Source organism: Lissotriton helveticus, chromosome 5_1 (genome assembly GCF_964261635.1).
Source record: "Lissotriton helveticus chromosome 5_1, aLisHel1.1, whole genome shotgun sequence".
Lineage (NCBI taxonomy): Eukaryota > Metazoa > Chordata > Amphibia > Caudata > Salamandridae > Lissotriton > Lissotriton helveticus.
Genome location: NC_136065.1, coordinates 652073026 through 652089781, shown reverse-complemented (window position 1 = coordinate 652089781; position 16756 = coordinate 652073026). Strand labels below are relative to the sequence as shown.

Here is a 16756-nt window from a genome sequence, read left to right as displayed (position 1 = left end):
CAGGATGTTTGAAGTGTGAGTGTTTAAAATATGTACAATATCTTTTTGAAGTGATTGTTTGCTATTGCTAAATCAACTAAACACCATACACATTTTACTAAAATAATCTTTGTAATCTGTGTGGGAGCCGATTTATTCACTGAAGCTTGGAACGGAGGCCCGTAATATTGGCATCTAGGGCTTATGTATTACAAGTACTTGGAGCAGAACTATAACCTCTCTGTGCACCAGGCACACGCTGGCCCTGAATGTCGTTAAAGGTCCTTACAATCCATCTTGTTCTATCGAGGATGGCTGCTCCATTGTATTTTATGTAAAATTAGAAAACATGCCCTAATGTTTGGTGCAACCTGTAGCAAATTGCTGCTTTACAGACGACTGAAGGTTGGGTGAATTATTTTGATTGTCATTAATGACAATGGACGGTTGGCCAACTTGGAGCATTAAAATAACTACCCCAACACATGTATACCGTAGCTCAATTCTGATTTTCGTCCATAGTCCAATTAATTTAAAAACAGCACTCACTCCCAGGTTTTGGACACTTTGGTACCAATACTTTGATAGATCAAAATGTTATAAATTTCCTCAAGATTCACCATAACCTGTCAACAAAAATAGGATAAAAAAAACACACATCGAATTACTGGAATCAGAGCCAGGTCTCACAGTTTTGGAAATGCTTACAGGCACTGTAAGCACTTTATTCAATAAAATCTCATTGATCAGAGGCCAAAACACATCCACATTTCATGTTCACTACAAATTTATATAGTCCAACATCCTTCTAATCAGCACAATCTTAGGTCTGGCGTGATGAACATGAATGTATATATGGCGATCCACATTGGGGTGCAACATACTTTCATGTATTGTTAAAGTGCTTGTTCCATTACTATAATGTTTTTTGGAGCGCAAAACTAATTGCAGTACAGTTTCAGAAGTGCAATACAGTCTACTAGTTTGTGTAGGCAATTACAGTCCACCTTAACATCACTGACGAAAACGGGTTCCTTCCCATTAAATATATTGTTTGATGATCAGAGTTGGATTGCTTTTCTTACAATGTTGGTGGATTAATATATACGATTTCATAGCTGGACCACTCACCTCTACCAATAATCACGCGAAACAGACTTTCTACTGCAGCTCACACCGCGCGGTGCCTCAACAGCATGGCCCAAACCACGGATGCGTCTTTACAATGCATTCCTTTATCACGCAAGTCGTTAGAATGCCTTGCATTAAGGAAAGTGTCGTTGAATTGATATTGGATTTTCGGTCTCATTTTCCCTACTGTTGCACAGACTTGAGTTGGAATAGTAAAATATACTATTGCCCTAACGCAAGTCGTTGTAATGATTTGCATTGTAAGGGATGCGTTATGAAGACACATTTGTTGTTCGGACAGCATTATTAAGGCAGGCTTGATTAACGCCTGCGTGGTTCTGACAAACAACCATAATCACTCACTGCTTCAGCAGCCAATGTCCACAACAGTGAAATACCTCAGGTCTTGTTGCTGTTTCACAAGCCAGTAAGGGCACAGTGTTAAGGCCTTTCCATGAATAGCAAAGATGAGAGCACAAGACTTCTTCCATCTCTGCCATCACTGTCGTCAAACTGTCCAAACTCAGACTTTCTGCTTCGTTTTTAATAACCTATGTCCAATATTTTTGTGGAAATAAATATGAAATGTTGGTAAAGCCCTCTAAGGCTTTATGCTCCCTGCCTATGATGGCTGTTAAGTAAATATGGCCTCTTGCCCATGATGACAAGGATATCTCTCCCCAACCAGTTCTACCTAGAATACTGCAGCGTAGGAACTCAATTTCACCATATTAGATTTGTAAATTAATGAATGGTGCAAATCCAACAATGTCTTGAAGCAGAATGAGTGCTCGCTGAAGTGGAGGTTCCACGTCAATTTCCACATGCCTTTTTCGCAGAATGTCCAAACTTGATTCAGTCACATTATGGCAGTGTTTCACCTTCAGAGACTGCAGTTTGGGGCAATATTCCGCAAGAGATCTGTAAAGGGAAATCACAGTTGGAGAATATTTTAATAAATTCCCATCACAAACCTACACGATTTTTACACATATTTTCTTTTTAACCGCAAGATCTGTTTTAGTACTTTAAATGAAGACACTACTCAGTTTATAGAGGTATGTTTACAGCACAGTACTTCTTGGTAAATCTATAAAATTGACGTTTCAGAATGGTATTCATGTTCAGGAGGGCTACAGGAAATGTGACCCGCAGGTCTCGGAATCGCTCTTACTTCGGTGACTTACTTCACATTAATAAGGTCAGAGTGGACACCCTCCTGTTACAGCCAGAACGGGAAATAGGATTGAGAACATAAAATAAAAATTACTAACACAATAAAGGGACCTGCAGAGCTAAACAGTGCTACCAGCATACCACAATAGTACATCAATCTCTCACACTGCACAGCGGTGCATAACACAATATATGCACCTTAATGATCAGCATGCACGACATAGCAATATTTACCTCATAACCTGAAAGGAAAGACAACACATTTCCAACCACCAACCCACATGATGTAGCATGCTATCAGAATGGATAAGTGCTTCAGCGCCCCACAAAGGGTAGAAAGGGCTGTACAAAGGCTACACTACACTACTTGACTTGCAAATAATGTTTTATCTCTCTATAGTTTTACATCATCAAACCCTGCATGAAAATTGACCTTAACTTGAAATCGTTTGTTTTCCCTTACCTCTCTATCGAATTAACGTCTCCTTACCTTTCATCCACTGCATGTTTGCTTTCTCCGAGTATGGCTTAATCTAAGTTGCGTGAATGACTGTCTGCTTAGTCTCTATTATTTTATCTCTGCAAAAAGCCCACACTTTATTTCATAGATCACAACTTTTCCTTTAAAATCATATCCTTGAAACCTAGCCACACTGTAACAGGGGGAGTCGGTCGCCCCTTCCCTTAACGACCCCCGGACATCAGTACATGGATGCCAGCAATGACACACACCTCTTGTCTCCACAGTCTCCCGAGCAGATGCAAGAATGGTGGCGGCCCGACATGCAGGGGCCGGAATCAGAAGACGAAGAGTGTGGTCCCTTTAACTGGACGGCGGCAGGAGAATGGGTGGAGCCTATCACCTCACCAAAAGCCGAGGAGTATTCAGACCAGGTGTGCTTGTTCACCGGAGGTCACGAGAAAGAAGGAGCCGGGACGTTGAGAAGCTGGAGAGGAGCAGACGGAGACTTGGAGGGAGCGGAGAGAACCGAGGAGCGGACGGACATACCTGTGACGGGAAACCGGACCGGAGGAGAGGCGCCCTCGGAACACAGAGAGCCAGGAGGCCAACGACAACACGAGCCGCCCAGCCGCACGCTAGGAGGAGGCGTGTGGCTCCGCGAGGTACGTAGCCGAATCTCGGGTTGGGTGAGAGGCAAGGGAGGCACGGGGACGTGACTGCGGCTCTGGGTTACAGTACTTGCGCTATCGTTATCCAACTGCCCTTCACTATCACTTGTAGCCGAATTTCACTGTTGTGTGCCCTCACTCCCCTTACCTTGCACGACTACTATTGGACAGTTGATCTGATCCTTGCCCTCTCACTTTTTGTCTCCCCGCCTCGAGCGTGCTGTGGGCGTCACGGAGTCGCGGAAGACGAAACACCGAAGAAGCCCCACCCGATCCCCCAAGACAGAGGACACCTCGGGAAGACGACAAACAGACCGAAGCCGATCCCCAAGACGAGTAACCTCTCGCCCTACTTGTACTGACTTTCTGTTAACCAAAATAAAAGGGGGGACCTGGGGAGAGCCGCGCGCGAGCCGGTCTCTCCCTGGGTAGATTCGCGCTGGAAGATGGCCACGACAGGTGGGGTCCTGATTAGAGAGGGACAGGTGGGGCAATTAGGGTCAGCGCGAGGCAAGGGTTCACTGTGCACTAGGGAGGCGGGCGGAGAGGTTCGTTTCTGTGGTGCAGTATAGGAGTCTGCGGTGTGTAGGGGCCGGTTGTCACTGAAGGGTAATATAAATGAGGGACACTGACACAAGTGCTGGGACGGTTGGACAGGAAGTCCCGAGCGACTTCCTTCCCTTTATTTATAGCCTTCCGGCCAAGCCTGGCCTGAAGGTGTTACAAACTGTGCAAGTGGTTCCGGGTCTCAGCCGAGACCCTCGGACCACTAGAACGCTACATCCCTTCCCAAGTTAGTCCTTGTTTGCTGTGTTCATACATGGTTCATGAGTAGCACATATATTCTGCTAGTCTCTGACTTGGCTTAGGGTTAGGTCGGAGATGGTAAATCTGTCTTCCTCTCGCTGGCGTTGCAGTTCGTACAGGTGATTGCACTGGTGATACTGGTGCCGGTAGAGTCGGTTCCCCTTCATGTAATGTTGTCCTGGGTTGTTCTTCACGCCGTCCCGCTGACTGGTCATCATTGTGGCTTTCAGCGTTTTCTTCAACCCCTGCTGATTCCGCTGGGATGCGTTTAAACCAGGATACATTGCGGGTCACTTCCTCTCCATCTCTGTGTGCGGTGACTGCAGTGCCCTTGGTGTCCTTGATGACCCATGGTTCAGGCTCATATGGTGTCTTGAACTTGCCCCCTGGTCTTCGTGTCCGCAGTAGCACCGTATCTCCCGGTGCTAGGTCTCTACTCTGTGCTCTCCTCCTTTTGTCGATCCGTTCATTGTTCAGTCTTCTCCTCCGCTGAGTCTCACTGGACTTGTATGGCTCTGGTGCCCAGCCTTCTGTCATCGGGAGACTGTCTTGCCGATTTCCTGCAAACATCAACGACCACGGTGTTCTCTGTGTTGTGCTGTGTGGCGTGCTTCGATATTCTCCTAGGAACTGTTGTAGTGCTGATTCTGGATCGATTTCCTCAATATTTGCTATTCTTAATGCTTTGTTGATGGTTCGCATAAACCTTTCGGCCTCACCGTTGGCTTGCGGCCACTGGGGTGTTATGCGGTGATGTCTGATCCCTAATGTACTCATAAAGTCACGGAATTCACTCCCCTGGAAAGGAGGCCCATTGTCCGTCTTCAGGATCTGGGGACGACCAAACATGGCGAATATTTTGCTCAATATAGGCTGAACATTTCTGAAGCTGGTGGATTCAGCTAACTCCACGATGGGATATTTGGAAAATGAGTCTATAAGAACAACTGTTGTTCTCCCATCTGGGAAACTTCCAAAGTCCATGCTAACCCAAGACCAAGGTGCAGGGGCATGTTCCTCTGTGATGACAGGCGCTGGGTTTTCAGGAGTGCTGGTGAGTTGGCACAGTCTGCAGTTCTTCACTAGGGTGTCGATGCTGTCCTCCATCTCTGGGAACCACACTTTCTCTCTCATTCGGCTCTTCATCCGCCGCGTTCCCTGGTGTCCTGCATGCGCTAACATGGTGGCCTGTTCTTGCAAGCTGAGTGGTATTACTATGCGGCGTCCCCTGAGAATCAGTCCGTTCTTTGCCATGCTTAGTTCATTGTGAACTTTCCATATTTGGCCTATCCTAGAACGCTCATTCTCTGACCAGTCATTGTTGTCCCTTAAGAATCCATTCCATGTTCCTGTTCGTATGGTGTTTGCCACCTTTTGTAACACTTTGTCTTGAAGGTAATGTTCAATTATCACTGGGATGGACATGGCCTGCGGGCATGCGCTCTGAGCCAGGAGATTGATTTCTTCTTCAAACAGGGTCTCTTGTTCTTCAGGGACCATTCCATCTGCAGCTGGGTGACGGGACAGAAAATCAGCTGGGTTCTTTTCACCAGGTCTGTAAACTAAGTCCATTTGGTACTGTTGTATTTGAATTGCCCACCTCTCTATCCTAGGTGGTGGATGTGGAGCGGTTCCTCTGAATAGTGGGATCAGTGGCTGGTGGTCAGTGACTAATCGAAATGGACATCCTGCCACATATAAATGAAAATGGCTGCAGGCCCATTTCACTGCCAGCGCTTCTCTTTCAATTTGTGAGTACCGGGACTCTGTTGCTGTTAGCGCTTTGCTGGCAAACGCCAACGGGGTCCACACACCTGGCTCTGCTTCCTGCGTCAATAATGCTCCGAGCCCCACCGGGCTAGCATCGACTAGGATCTCCGTTTTTCTGGAGGTGTCAAAATATGCAAGCGTTGTTGTATCTAACAGAGCTGCCTTGATTTTTGTAAATGCGTTCTCTTCTTCTGTACTCCATTTCCAAAGTGCATCTTTCTTCGTCAGGTTGCGAAGCGGCTCTGCTATGGTGGCTAAGCCAGGGATGAACCGGGCACAATACTGCGCCATCCCTAGAAAACTCCTCACCTCTGACGCTGTGGATGGGGCAAGTGCATGTTTTATAGCGTGTGACTTGCGGGGATCCACCTTCACCCCGTTGTTGTCGAATACATATCCAAAGAATTCTACTGATTTTGGGAAAAACTTGCACTTTTCTTGATGGAGTGTGACTCCATGCTCCGATAGTCGTTTGAGTGTTGCGCGTAGTCGCCGGTGGTGTTCCTCACTTGTTTTTGAATGGATAAGAATATCATCGCTGACGTTCAATACGCCTTGCAATCCCGATAAGATCTCCTTAACAGTGTTTTGGAAAATCTCGGCAGCTGACGAGATGCCAAAATTCAGGCGTTTGTAGCGTCTCAGGCCCAAGTGCGTGGAAAATGTTGTGATATAGCGACTTTCCTCCGCTAGCCGGAGTTGATGATATCCGGCATTTAAATCGAGCTTAGAAAACCACTGTGCTCCGTTGAGGTCAGCTAGAATATCATCGACTGTCGGTGTAATATGCCTCTCTCGTTTGATTGCCTTGTTCGGCATGCGCATGTCTATGCATATGCGTATTTTCCCAGGCTGACGAGGTTTTTCAGCGATCATCATTGGCGAAACCCATGGGGTTGGACCAGTGACTTTTTCTATTACGTCTTGTTTTTCTAGGTTTTCCAACTCCTTTTCTACTGCTGCTCTGAGATGGAAGGGTATTCTTCTATGCCTGAGGGCGATGGGTTGTACTGTTTTATCGATATGTAACTTTATTGGCGGTCTTTTGGTCATGCCCAATCCTTTGAACAGCGATGGAAATTGCTGTAGTAACTCGTCAACTTGGATGCTTTTGACGGCATTCGCGAATGCAATTAGGTGTAGATCTTCGGCCGTGTGGCTTCCAACTAGGAGGTCGGCTTCTCTGTCCACCACATGGAATGTTGTGGTAACTTCGTGTTCTTCCGCTTTTACCTGTACTACCATCTTGCCTCGCAACGGGAGTGGCTCTTTCCCGCCGTATGTGAATATTCGGACCTTGGATGGGACCAGTTCTGGTTTAGGATCTAAAGCTTTATAATGCTGGATGCCCATGACATTTACTGTAGCGCCTGTGTCTATCACCCCGGTTGCCGGGGACCCATCTATGAATATGTTACACTTGGGTTGCGGCCGTCGTCTTTGTTTCAGCTCATTTGTGAATGAAACGAAGTAGCACTCACCATCTTCATCTTCCGAGGAATCGTCGAGCCTGTCACACCTTTGGTATGTTGATTTCACGCTTCGTGGTGATTGTTCAATCTCCAGCTGGCGGATCGCCCCAGATAGTGACTTCCTCCTGAACGATCCTCTTCCTCGGCCTCTTCCTCGGCATACGCTGGAGAAATGATTCGGGATCCCGCAGTTTGAGCAGGTCTTCCCGCGTGCTGGGCAACTCCCTGCCTCATGTGCTTCACGACCACAATAGCCACATTGTGGTTGTCTCTGTGTTCTGGTTGGCCATCTGCCTCTTCCACCTCGACTGGATTTGCTGATTGCATCAACCTTTTCTTCCTTGATTGTCGATCCGTTGTTCGCGTTGGCATTCAAAACTGCCTCCATTGCTGAAGAGCGTACATCCGACAACTCATATGATCTTGCCAGTAGGAGGATTTCCTCTAATGTAATCTTTGGTTGGCGGAGGATCAGCGTCCTTAGGGGTTTGTTTCTGCACCCTTGTATGAGCTGGGCTGTGACTTCCTTATTCGAATCATCCTCTGCGCAAGTGCTGACCAGTTCACGTAGGCGGGCGTGGAATGCATCCATGCTTTCTCCTTCCCTTTGCCTGGACTGCCTAAATTTGAATCTCTCATAATGTGGGTTGAGTTGAGGATCAAAGTGTGCATTAAGAGCTTGCACTGCGGCATCATAGTTGTTCGATTCTCCAGTGTTCGGGAGGTGTGCAAACACTTTATATATTTCTTCACCACCAAAATGAAGCAGTAGTGAACGCTTCACTTCTTCATCTTTTTCCCTGGTGGCTATAAAATAGTTATTTAGTCTCCCTAGCCATGTAGCCCACCTAGGTGCCGCCGTCGACGGGTCCGCCAGTCCACTGAATGGTGGTAATGCTTGCACTTGCGCGTGCGATGAGTGTTGGGTTGGTGTCGGCGCTGGTACTGGTACATGTTGTAGGGGTGGAGGCTGCACTGCTGCATTTTGTGGAAGAGCAGCATTGTCTGCATTACCAGAAGGGCCTCCTCTCACGTTTTCCTCTGGTAGGTCAGACATTGTAGATACCGATGGTCCCTTTTAGCTTTAGTGTGATGCTTTGCCAATGCTTGTTGGATTGTTTTTTTTTTTTTTTTTTTTTTTCCACTTAAAATCTGGTTTTGCCAATGCTTGTTGGCACTAAAATGTCCCTGTAGTGTCTCTCTGTTGTGTTATCTTGTCAAGATATAGCTGCCAACTTTGACTGTCTGTGTTTCTTTTTTTTTTCTTGCGTTGGTTTTACCAATGCTTTATTGTTATTAGTTTGTTTAATTTTTTCTCTGTTGTGTGCCTTGGGCAGCTGGGCCTTCTTCGCGCTTAAAATCGGCTTCGCCGATGCCTTCCCCTACTTGTTGTTGAAAGCGCTGCTCTGCGCTCGTGTTCCTGTCAGTTTCTGTCAGGCTCAGCGTGTGAGGCCTAATCGGGCGCCGGACCCCGCTCCTGCGCATGCGCGTGTTCTGCGCGGCTCCTGAAGCGTTTCTGGGCCTCGACCTCACTTTCTTCCTCCGCCCGGTGCCTGACGCAGCCCTCGCTCACGCTGCTTACCGGGGTGTCTTTTCCGGGTGTCTTCTTCCTTTCGTGGGCTGAGGAGCGCCACACAGCCTCGGGTGAGGAACAGCTTCGATGCCCTCAGGGACAACTTCACGGGCCACGCGTCACTCCGGATCCGGACTCGCCACAGATAGACGTCGCCTGCAGGTAGGGATATGTAGGATCCCGCCCTCGTCGACCAAAATGTAGGGGCCGGTTGTCACTGAAGGGTAATATAAATGAGGGACACTGACACAAGTGCTGGGACGGTTGGACAGGAAGTCCCGAGCGACTTCCTCCCGTTTATTTATAGCCTTCCGGCCAAGCCTGGCCTGAAGGTGTTACAAACTGTGCAAGTGGTTCCGGGTCTCAGCCGAGACCCTCGGACCACTAGAACGCTACACGGTGGTACTGGGGGCCATTCGGGTCCTCCGTGGAGCGGGACGCGTGGACCTTCTGAGTTTCTGGTGCGGCGGGGGTCGGGCGTGGGCGCCCTTTCCGGACTGCGGCTGGAGGCGTGGCTATGGCGGCGCCGGCCTTTTTGGCACCGCAACGGGACGGAGAGCATGTCGCTGCTGCCATGCCCCCTTTGTGCAGCTGGATGGGGTCTGCCGAGTCACAGTGGCAGGTCAGTTTATTGTCTCAGGAGCGTGCTCTTTTTATTGTTCTCAGCAGGGAAGGGTCCCGTGCGTTACTGGGGGCTGGTGCTGGGGGCGTCCTCAAAGGGGATTAGTGCTTGTGGGAGCGACCGGTGTATTCACACTTAAGCACCAACACTTAAGTAATAGTTTGGTGTTTTTCCCTCACTTTGCGATTAACTCATTTCGGCACCCAATCCATAGCATAGACCTGGGATTTGCTCGCAGTGTTTGATATGTCCGAACTTTACTCCTCAATCCCGTTTTCTTTGCCCATGACTGAGTTGGTTTTCAGTCCATGTTTTCCCCCTTTGCACTCAGGGGCTTGCAGCGCTGAGTGTCACATTTCAAACGGACAGTCGGCTGGGATTGCAAGGAGCTCACGCACACACGGACGTGGGGATGGACGATGCAGGCTGTGCTTTTCCTGCTTTAACGTCCCCGTGTTTGCCAGTCAGTCATAGACATCTGGGAAAGGAGCACTCCTTCATGTGGCATGGCACCCATCCTCTTTGGTCTTTTTATTTTATTTTCCCATCTGCTAGTAGAAGTGCCTTCTGCCGGGCAGGGGGCAGGCAGCGGGTTGCCACGCCTGCCCAGGACACCACAGGGTGCATTGAAAGCAGGGGCCTTAGTAAGTCGTCCCAGTTTATTCACTTTTTTGTGGCACTAAAGTGTGAACTCTGCCTGGCCGTAGTCCCCGTTTCCGGGGAAGCGGGGGTTTATGGGTAGGGTTTGTTTAGTTGGGACCCTCCTCTGGGTCTGATGGGCCCCGGGCCAGGCATGTGCCCACCCCTCGCCCTGTGTCTTCCTTGACTAAAAATAACGATCTGCGCTGTCCCTTCCGGGAATCGCCCACACATGTTCAGGGAAGCGGTGTGTGTTTGGGGGAGCAGCCCTCGCTCGGATGTTCCTTTATTTCCTTATCTCTGTTTTATTGATGCGGTTTTGTGTGGCGGGGTTTTTTCCCCGGGGGTGTCGGAGCGCTTGCTTCCTCTCAGATTTTGTTTGCCTTTGATACTTGCAGAGGTGCCCCCATTGCCTACGTTACGTTTGTGCTTGTGCCTGGTTGTCTAGCTTCTTTTGCAGTATTATGCCTCTACTTGTTCTTTGTTTTCTTTTGTACCCTGCGCATTTGTAACTTTTTTCCTCCTGGCGCTTTTGCTACCCATGTATTTTGTTTTTTGCACAATTGTCGCTTTTACCTCATGATGCTTGGCATCTGCTTTTGTACTGTTCACGTGTAATGTTTTCCTCATGTATCGGTCCGTTCTTTTTGGGGAGCGCTCTGGCGCCTTCGGGTGGGGTTTGCGCTTTCTGGAACCACGTGCATGGCTGACTAACTACATACATATCTAACTTTCAGTTTTGCATGAGTTGCATGGGGGATGCACAGAGGGTCCTTGTGAGGGTGCAGGCTGTAGGGTCGCACAATGAGGAGGCTGGTGCTTATAGTTATCTCTGTATACATGGGATGGGATACGCATGGGTATCCTCTACGTGTTACTTAGGAATTGTAGAGTACAGAGGGCTAATGCATACCCTAGTGCTTAGACTTATCTCTCTATACATAGGGAGGGGATACACATGGATGTACTCTAAGCGTCACATCGGCATGGTTCTGGGTACAATGGTCCCTCCTCGCGCCCCTGTTTCTCCGGTGTAGTGGGGCTGGCACGGTTTCGCTACGTCTCTCCACTTAATTGGCGGGGCTTATGTGCTGTCCCCCTCTCCCAGCAGGTTCAGCCTGGGGGCCATTGGTTCAATTGTTTCCTCTGTCGGCTTGTTTGTGGGGTGTGGGGGTGTGTTGCCACCGAGCTCCGCTCCTTTTCCTTTGGGAAGCAAGGTGGTTGGGCCTGACTCTATTCCTGCTGCGGTGTCCTTGTCCGGGAGCCTGCTCCAGGGGGCGATTCATGCGCGGTTGTTTCCACTGCTGCGGCGGGGGTTTGTGGGTATATCAGTATGGTACAGTCTGGCTTGAGCTGCTATGATGGCAAGGCTACAGCTACGGTCGTCGGTCCTCAGCTGACAGGGCACAGTTACGGGCTGAGCAGGGGGCGTTTCAGTCTGGGGCGGAGGGCTCTGGAAGGGGATCTGGAGCGGATTTCTCTTCTGGTTTGTGAGGCGCAGTGCACAGCGAAGTTATCCGAGGGCATCCAACGTTGGTGGACTTGGTGCTGGCAAGTTGCCTAGGGGGTTTATGTTGGGCATGAGGATGACCTTCTTTTGGATGTCTCTAATGATAACATGAAGGGGGGGTGGGTTGGGCCAATCTGTTGCGGGCTGCCCCAACGGCGGTTTTTTGGGGAGGGGAGAGCGGAAGAGGTTCTGGAGCGGATTCCTCTTTTACGGAAGTATTACGATGGAGGTGTGGGAGATGGGGAGATTCTTGGTGGAAGTGGCAATTTTGTTGGGGGGTGAACTACGAATTGAGGATATTGCACATGTTTAAGTCACAAATGAGGGGTGGGTTAGGGAAATCAGTTTATCTCAGTATTTTGCAGGAGTCATGTGCGGACCATGCAAAGTCAAGTCTCATCGTCAATCGAGTCGCGTCCAGGGGACCCTGAGTTGTTTCAACAGCGGCTGTCGCGGTGTCGGAAGGTAAGTACGGCTGGTGGTCTGTTTGGCACAAGTGGGAGAGTCTCCCAGTTTTGTACTAGCTCTCTTGGTATTGGGGATGAGGTTATTGGGGAGCAAGTTGCTCTTCAAACGCTGCTTGTGCGGCAAGCTGATGTGAATAATAAGTTTGGAGGGGACGAGGCCGCCATTTCACGTGAGCGGGCAGGGGACTCTGTTGCGGGCTGCCACAACGGCGGTTTTTGGGGAGGGGAGAGCGGAAGAGGTTTCTGGAGCGGATTCCTCTTTTACGGAACAGGGCGCAGTGCGCAGTGATGGTAACCAATGGGAGTATTATGATGGAGGTGTGGGAGATGGGGAGTTTCCTGGTGGATGTGGTAAGTATGTTGAGGATGATGTCTTCCATTGGGATATTGACGATGATGATTTGGAAGAAGGGGAAGTACGTGATGGGGAGGTTAGAAATGTTGCCACAAGGATTTGGAAAGGGGGTGTGGGGCAATCCCATGTGTTCGTATTTTGCGGGAGTCTGGTGCGGACCACGCAAAAGTGAGATTTACGTCTCCAACTAAGCCACGCCAAGGGGATCCTCCGGTGTTTCGGCAGCAGTTGGCGCAGTTGCCTAAGGGTCAGGAAGGGTGGTGGTCTGTGCGGCGACAAGGGGAGAGTCTCCCCGTCAAACGTACTCGTTCTCTTGGTGTTAGGGATGGGGATGTTGGTGAGCGAGTTGCTCTTACCCAGCTGTCTGAGCGGCATGCTGCTGTGAATGATAAGTCACAAGGGGATGTTACCGCCTTTCGTGCGGGGCGGACAGGGGATGATGCTCACACAATGACTTCAAGTGAAGGGGACCAGTCTGCTCACACAAAGTTGCCTTATTCTGGAATTGGTATGCCGTTGGGTTCCAACTTATCGGAGCAACTAAGTCTGGAATTTGGAGTAGCGAGTTTGTTGCTGTTTTTCGGTTGCCATCTCTGGCAAATTGGCGGGGGTCTCTTTTTATGGGTTGCTGCGGTGGGGAAGAGATCCAGTGGGGGCGGGGGGGGTGTTGGTCAAGGTTTTGAAGGGCCTGGGTAGGCTGCAGTCTGTTTTAAGGTGTTTGCGTCGGCCGGTCACTTTTGAATTAGCTCCAGCGAATGTTGTTTCTCTTAAGGGGTTGCTGTTATGCTGAGTTTGAGTATTTCAAATTTAGGTGGTGTTTTGTGTGGTTGTTTTTTCGGGGCCTTTCTGGCCTCTGCGCTTTTGGGCTTACGCACCAGGGTGGACATGACCAGTGAGGCAGTGGTTCTTGAACTAGATAGGTTGCGCATCTGTTTGCGCGCTTTCAAACCGGACCAGCTGGGCAGGGGTGAGTGGGGTTTTTTCTTGGTAGGAGTGGTGTTGTGGCTTGTTGCCCGGTGTGTGTGGGAGTGGTTTTTGCAGTCTTGTGTTTTTTCATCTGGTGTGATCTTTTGTCTCCTTGATGGCAGTCCCGTTACAGTTGTCCAGTTATTGGTGTGTTATGGAAGGTTTTGTTAGCTCTGGGATTGGAGTCTTCACAATTTGGTACCCATTCTTTAGGATTGGGGCGGCGTGTGAGGCTGCCCGGCAGGGGTGGGACTGGTCTCCGATCCGGAGAATTGGGAGGTGGAGGTCAGGGTGTTGCGAGACTTATGTGAGTAAGTAGCACATCTTTGCTTCGTTGACATTTCTTTTTCTACTAGGTCCCTGGCTCGGGCTGGCCGTCTTCAAATGGAGGGTGTGGATTATTCAACACTCCTTCGTGAGGTGGGCTGCAGTGGCTGCGGAAGGACAACATTGTGGGCGATTTTTTAGGTCTTACCGGTTTACCACGTGAGGTTGTTTGGCATGGTTTTGGAGGAATGCGTTGGGGGGGTTTGTTTACTTTGCTGGCTACTCTTGGTATTAAGGGTGGGGGCCCGCCTGACCTGCTAGTCATTCATCTGGGCGAGAACGACATGGTCTCTTGATCAGGCTTAACTTTGATTAACACAATGCAAATGGATCTGGAGGTACTCAGAGACCTATGGGCGAGCACCATGGTGAGCTGGACAGAATTCGTGCCTCGACTTCACTGGACTGGTGCACGGGAGGATTCTGCAATGGACAAGGCGCGGAAGAAGCTGAACCGTTCTATGCAATTCTTTTGTACGGATTTGGGTATTTATGCTTTGTCTCACCCTCATTTGCAGGTTTCGAATGGCACCTATTTCGTGCGGTTGGTGTCCACCTTTCTCGCATGGGTCAATCAATTTATCTTTTAGAATTACATGATTTAATTGCAAAAGTTCTTGCTGTTCAATTGTGGTGCTCTCAGAGTTCAATTTAACTGTTGGGGTGGGGCAGGAAAACTCTAAAGGTTTTCCTGGGTGGCGGATTTTAGTGGGGGGTGGGCAGCCTGGAGCGGGTTGGTCCATCCTCAATAGACAGTTGTAGGAAAGGAAGGGGTATACATAAGAGTTAGGGGCTTCTGGTTTGGTTAGGTTTAACTTGGTGGGGGGTTTATCAGTGGGTAGGAATGACCTGTTAGGCTGAGAGCAATTTGAATTAATAATTAAATAAATAAATAAAGATGTGGTTTGATGTTTTGTCTATAACCTGTCTTAATAAAGTGGCCTTTCTTGCTAACTAAGAAGTTGTGGACATGGACTTTATTGCGCGAGGGGGGACCTGGGGAGAGCCGCGCGCGAGCCGGTCTCTCCCCGGGTAGATTCGCGCTGGGAGATGGCCACGACAGGTGGGGTCCTGATTAGAGAGGGACAGGTGGGGCAATTAGGGTCAGCGCGAGGCAAGGGTTCACTGTGCACTAGGGAGGCGGGCGGAGAGGTTCGTTTCTGTCCCACCCACCCTCCTCCTTTTTTCTTTAGGCCTTTTTTGTTTTTTTCTGTGCTTTCCGTGCTGGTTAGTTGTTTTTTATTTTTGCCACTTTAAGACAGGTTGTTTTCCTTTGTAGGCGGATTTTAGTGGGGGGTGGGCAGCCTGGAGCGGGTTGGTCCATCCTCAATAGACAGTTGTAGGAAAGGAAGGGGTATACATAAGAGTTAGGGGCTTCTGGTTTGGTTAGGTTTAACTTGGTGGGGGGTTTATCAGTGGATAGGAATGACCTGTTAGGCTGAGAGCAATTTGAATTAATAATTAAATAAATAAATAAAGATGTGGTTTGATGTTTTGTCTATAACCTGTCTTAATAAAGTGGCCTTTCTTGCTAACTAAGAAGTTGTGGACATGGACTTTATTGCGCGACAACCGTTAACCAAGACTCGTATCCTGCCCCTTCCTGTCGCCAAGTTTACACACACCCAATTGCCGCTAGCATGTCATTTATTCCAGAAACTATTTGCATGAACTCGCATAACCCCACCTAATTATCACACCTAACCTCTAATTATTTATTCTACCCACATGAAACTAGAGTACATGGGTGGAATGGTTTATATGAGAGCAAAAGACTAATCTCAATAACCACCGAATTAAGCACTAATCCTTGAGTTCCAGAGTTGGGTTTTACTCCTCAAAAATTGCCTCAACTCCTTGGCAGAGGTAGTAAGCAATAATATTCTCCTTCAGAACAATTTATCACATATTGGATGGTTTTTAATTCATGGCTTCCAATTCTGAATGTAGAGTACTATGCACTGCAGGTGGTTAGCTGGAACTTGTCCATCCAGCTGACAACACCTTTCGATGACTGTTGTGTAATCTACAAATAAATATTCATGGCTACACAACTCAGCTTCTGTGGTCGACTTCATTACAATAAAAATATGCCAACGAGCTGGAAAGAGCCACTGCTATTCAAGAACCCAAAAAGCTGCTCTACCTTCGCTGCTCATAGGATCTATGTATTACCTGGTAATTTGATGAGTGGAGAAAATTTTCCAGCAAAATGATCCCAGTCTATGACTAGTCGCTGATCTAGTTTCCAGGGTCACAGTAAGACGACTGGTCAGATCGTCCTCAGTGTCTTTCAATCTCCTGGCAGGGCATCCTTAGAAGCAAATGAACCATGGGTCTCAGGATTTTTGGGCCTGCCTTTTAGCGCATTCACATGAGCAATCTCAACCAAGCCATGATTCAATGGATATTTATATCGCACCATCGCTAAATTGGCTAATTAATGCAACACACACACCTTTACATTACAGCTGTTTTGCCTGTGACTACATATATATGTATGACTCATTTATAACCGGCGCTACAGAGTCCAACCCATTCCCTCTACATTATATATGACAGATCATTTTCTAAGTAATTAGTGTTTTCTGATAGAGACTTCTGACAGCAGATTCCTCTCGGTTTAAGTATTCCAAGGCATAAGATTGGATCTGGAAACATTTGCATAGCAATTCCACCACGTAGTTTGGTATTCTACCTTGTCCTTCTCAGTCCCACACAGAAGTGATGTTGGTATGTGCTGGCGTCAGTTCCTTTTGCTCTATGCCAACCAATGAGGATTCGGAGGTTCAAATGTCATTGAACACATTTGGTACTTTTCCCCTCAAACA

At 48.5% G+C, this 16756-nt stretch overlaps 1 protein-coding gene across 1 annotated transcript in view; it reads right to left on the bottom strand.

Moving 5' to 3' along the window:
- Window positions 1-665: 665 nt before the first annotated feature.
- The window catches only part of FBXL15 (F-box and leucine rich repeat protein 15), a 48023-nt gene continuing 31932 nt past the window's right edge, over window positions 666-16756 (bottom strand). Inside the window, exon 4 of the mRNA XM_078643050.1 lies at window positions 666-2031. Within this exon, the coding sequence (XP_078499176.1) occupies window positions 1842-2031 (190 nt within the window). The 3' untranslated portion in view covers window positions 666-1841. The remainder of the gene's footprint in view (window positions 2032-16756) is intronic.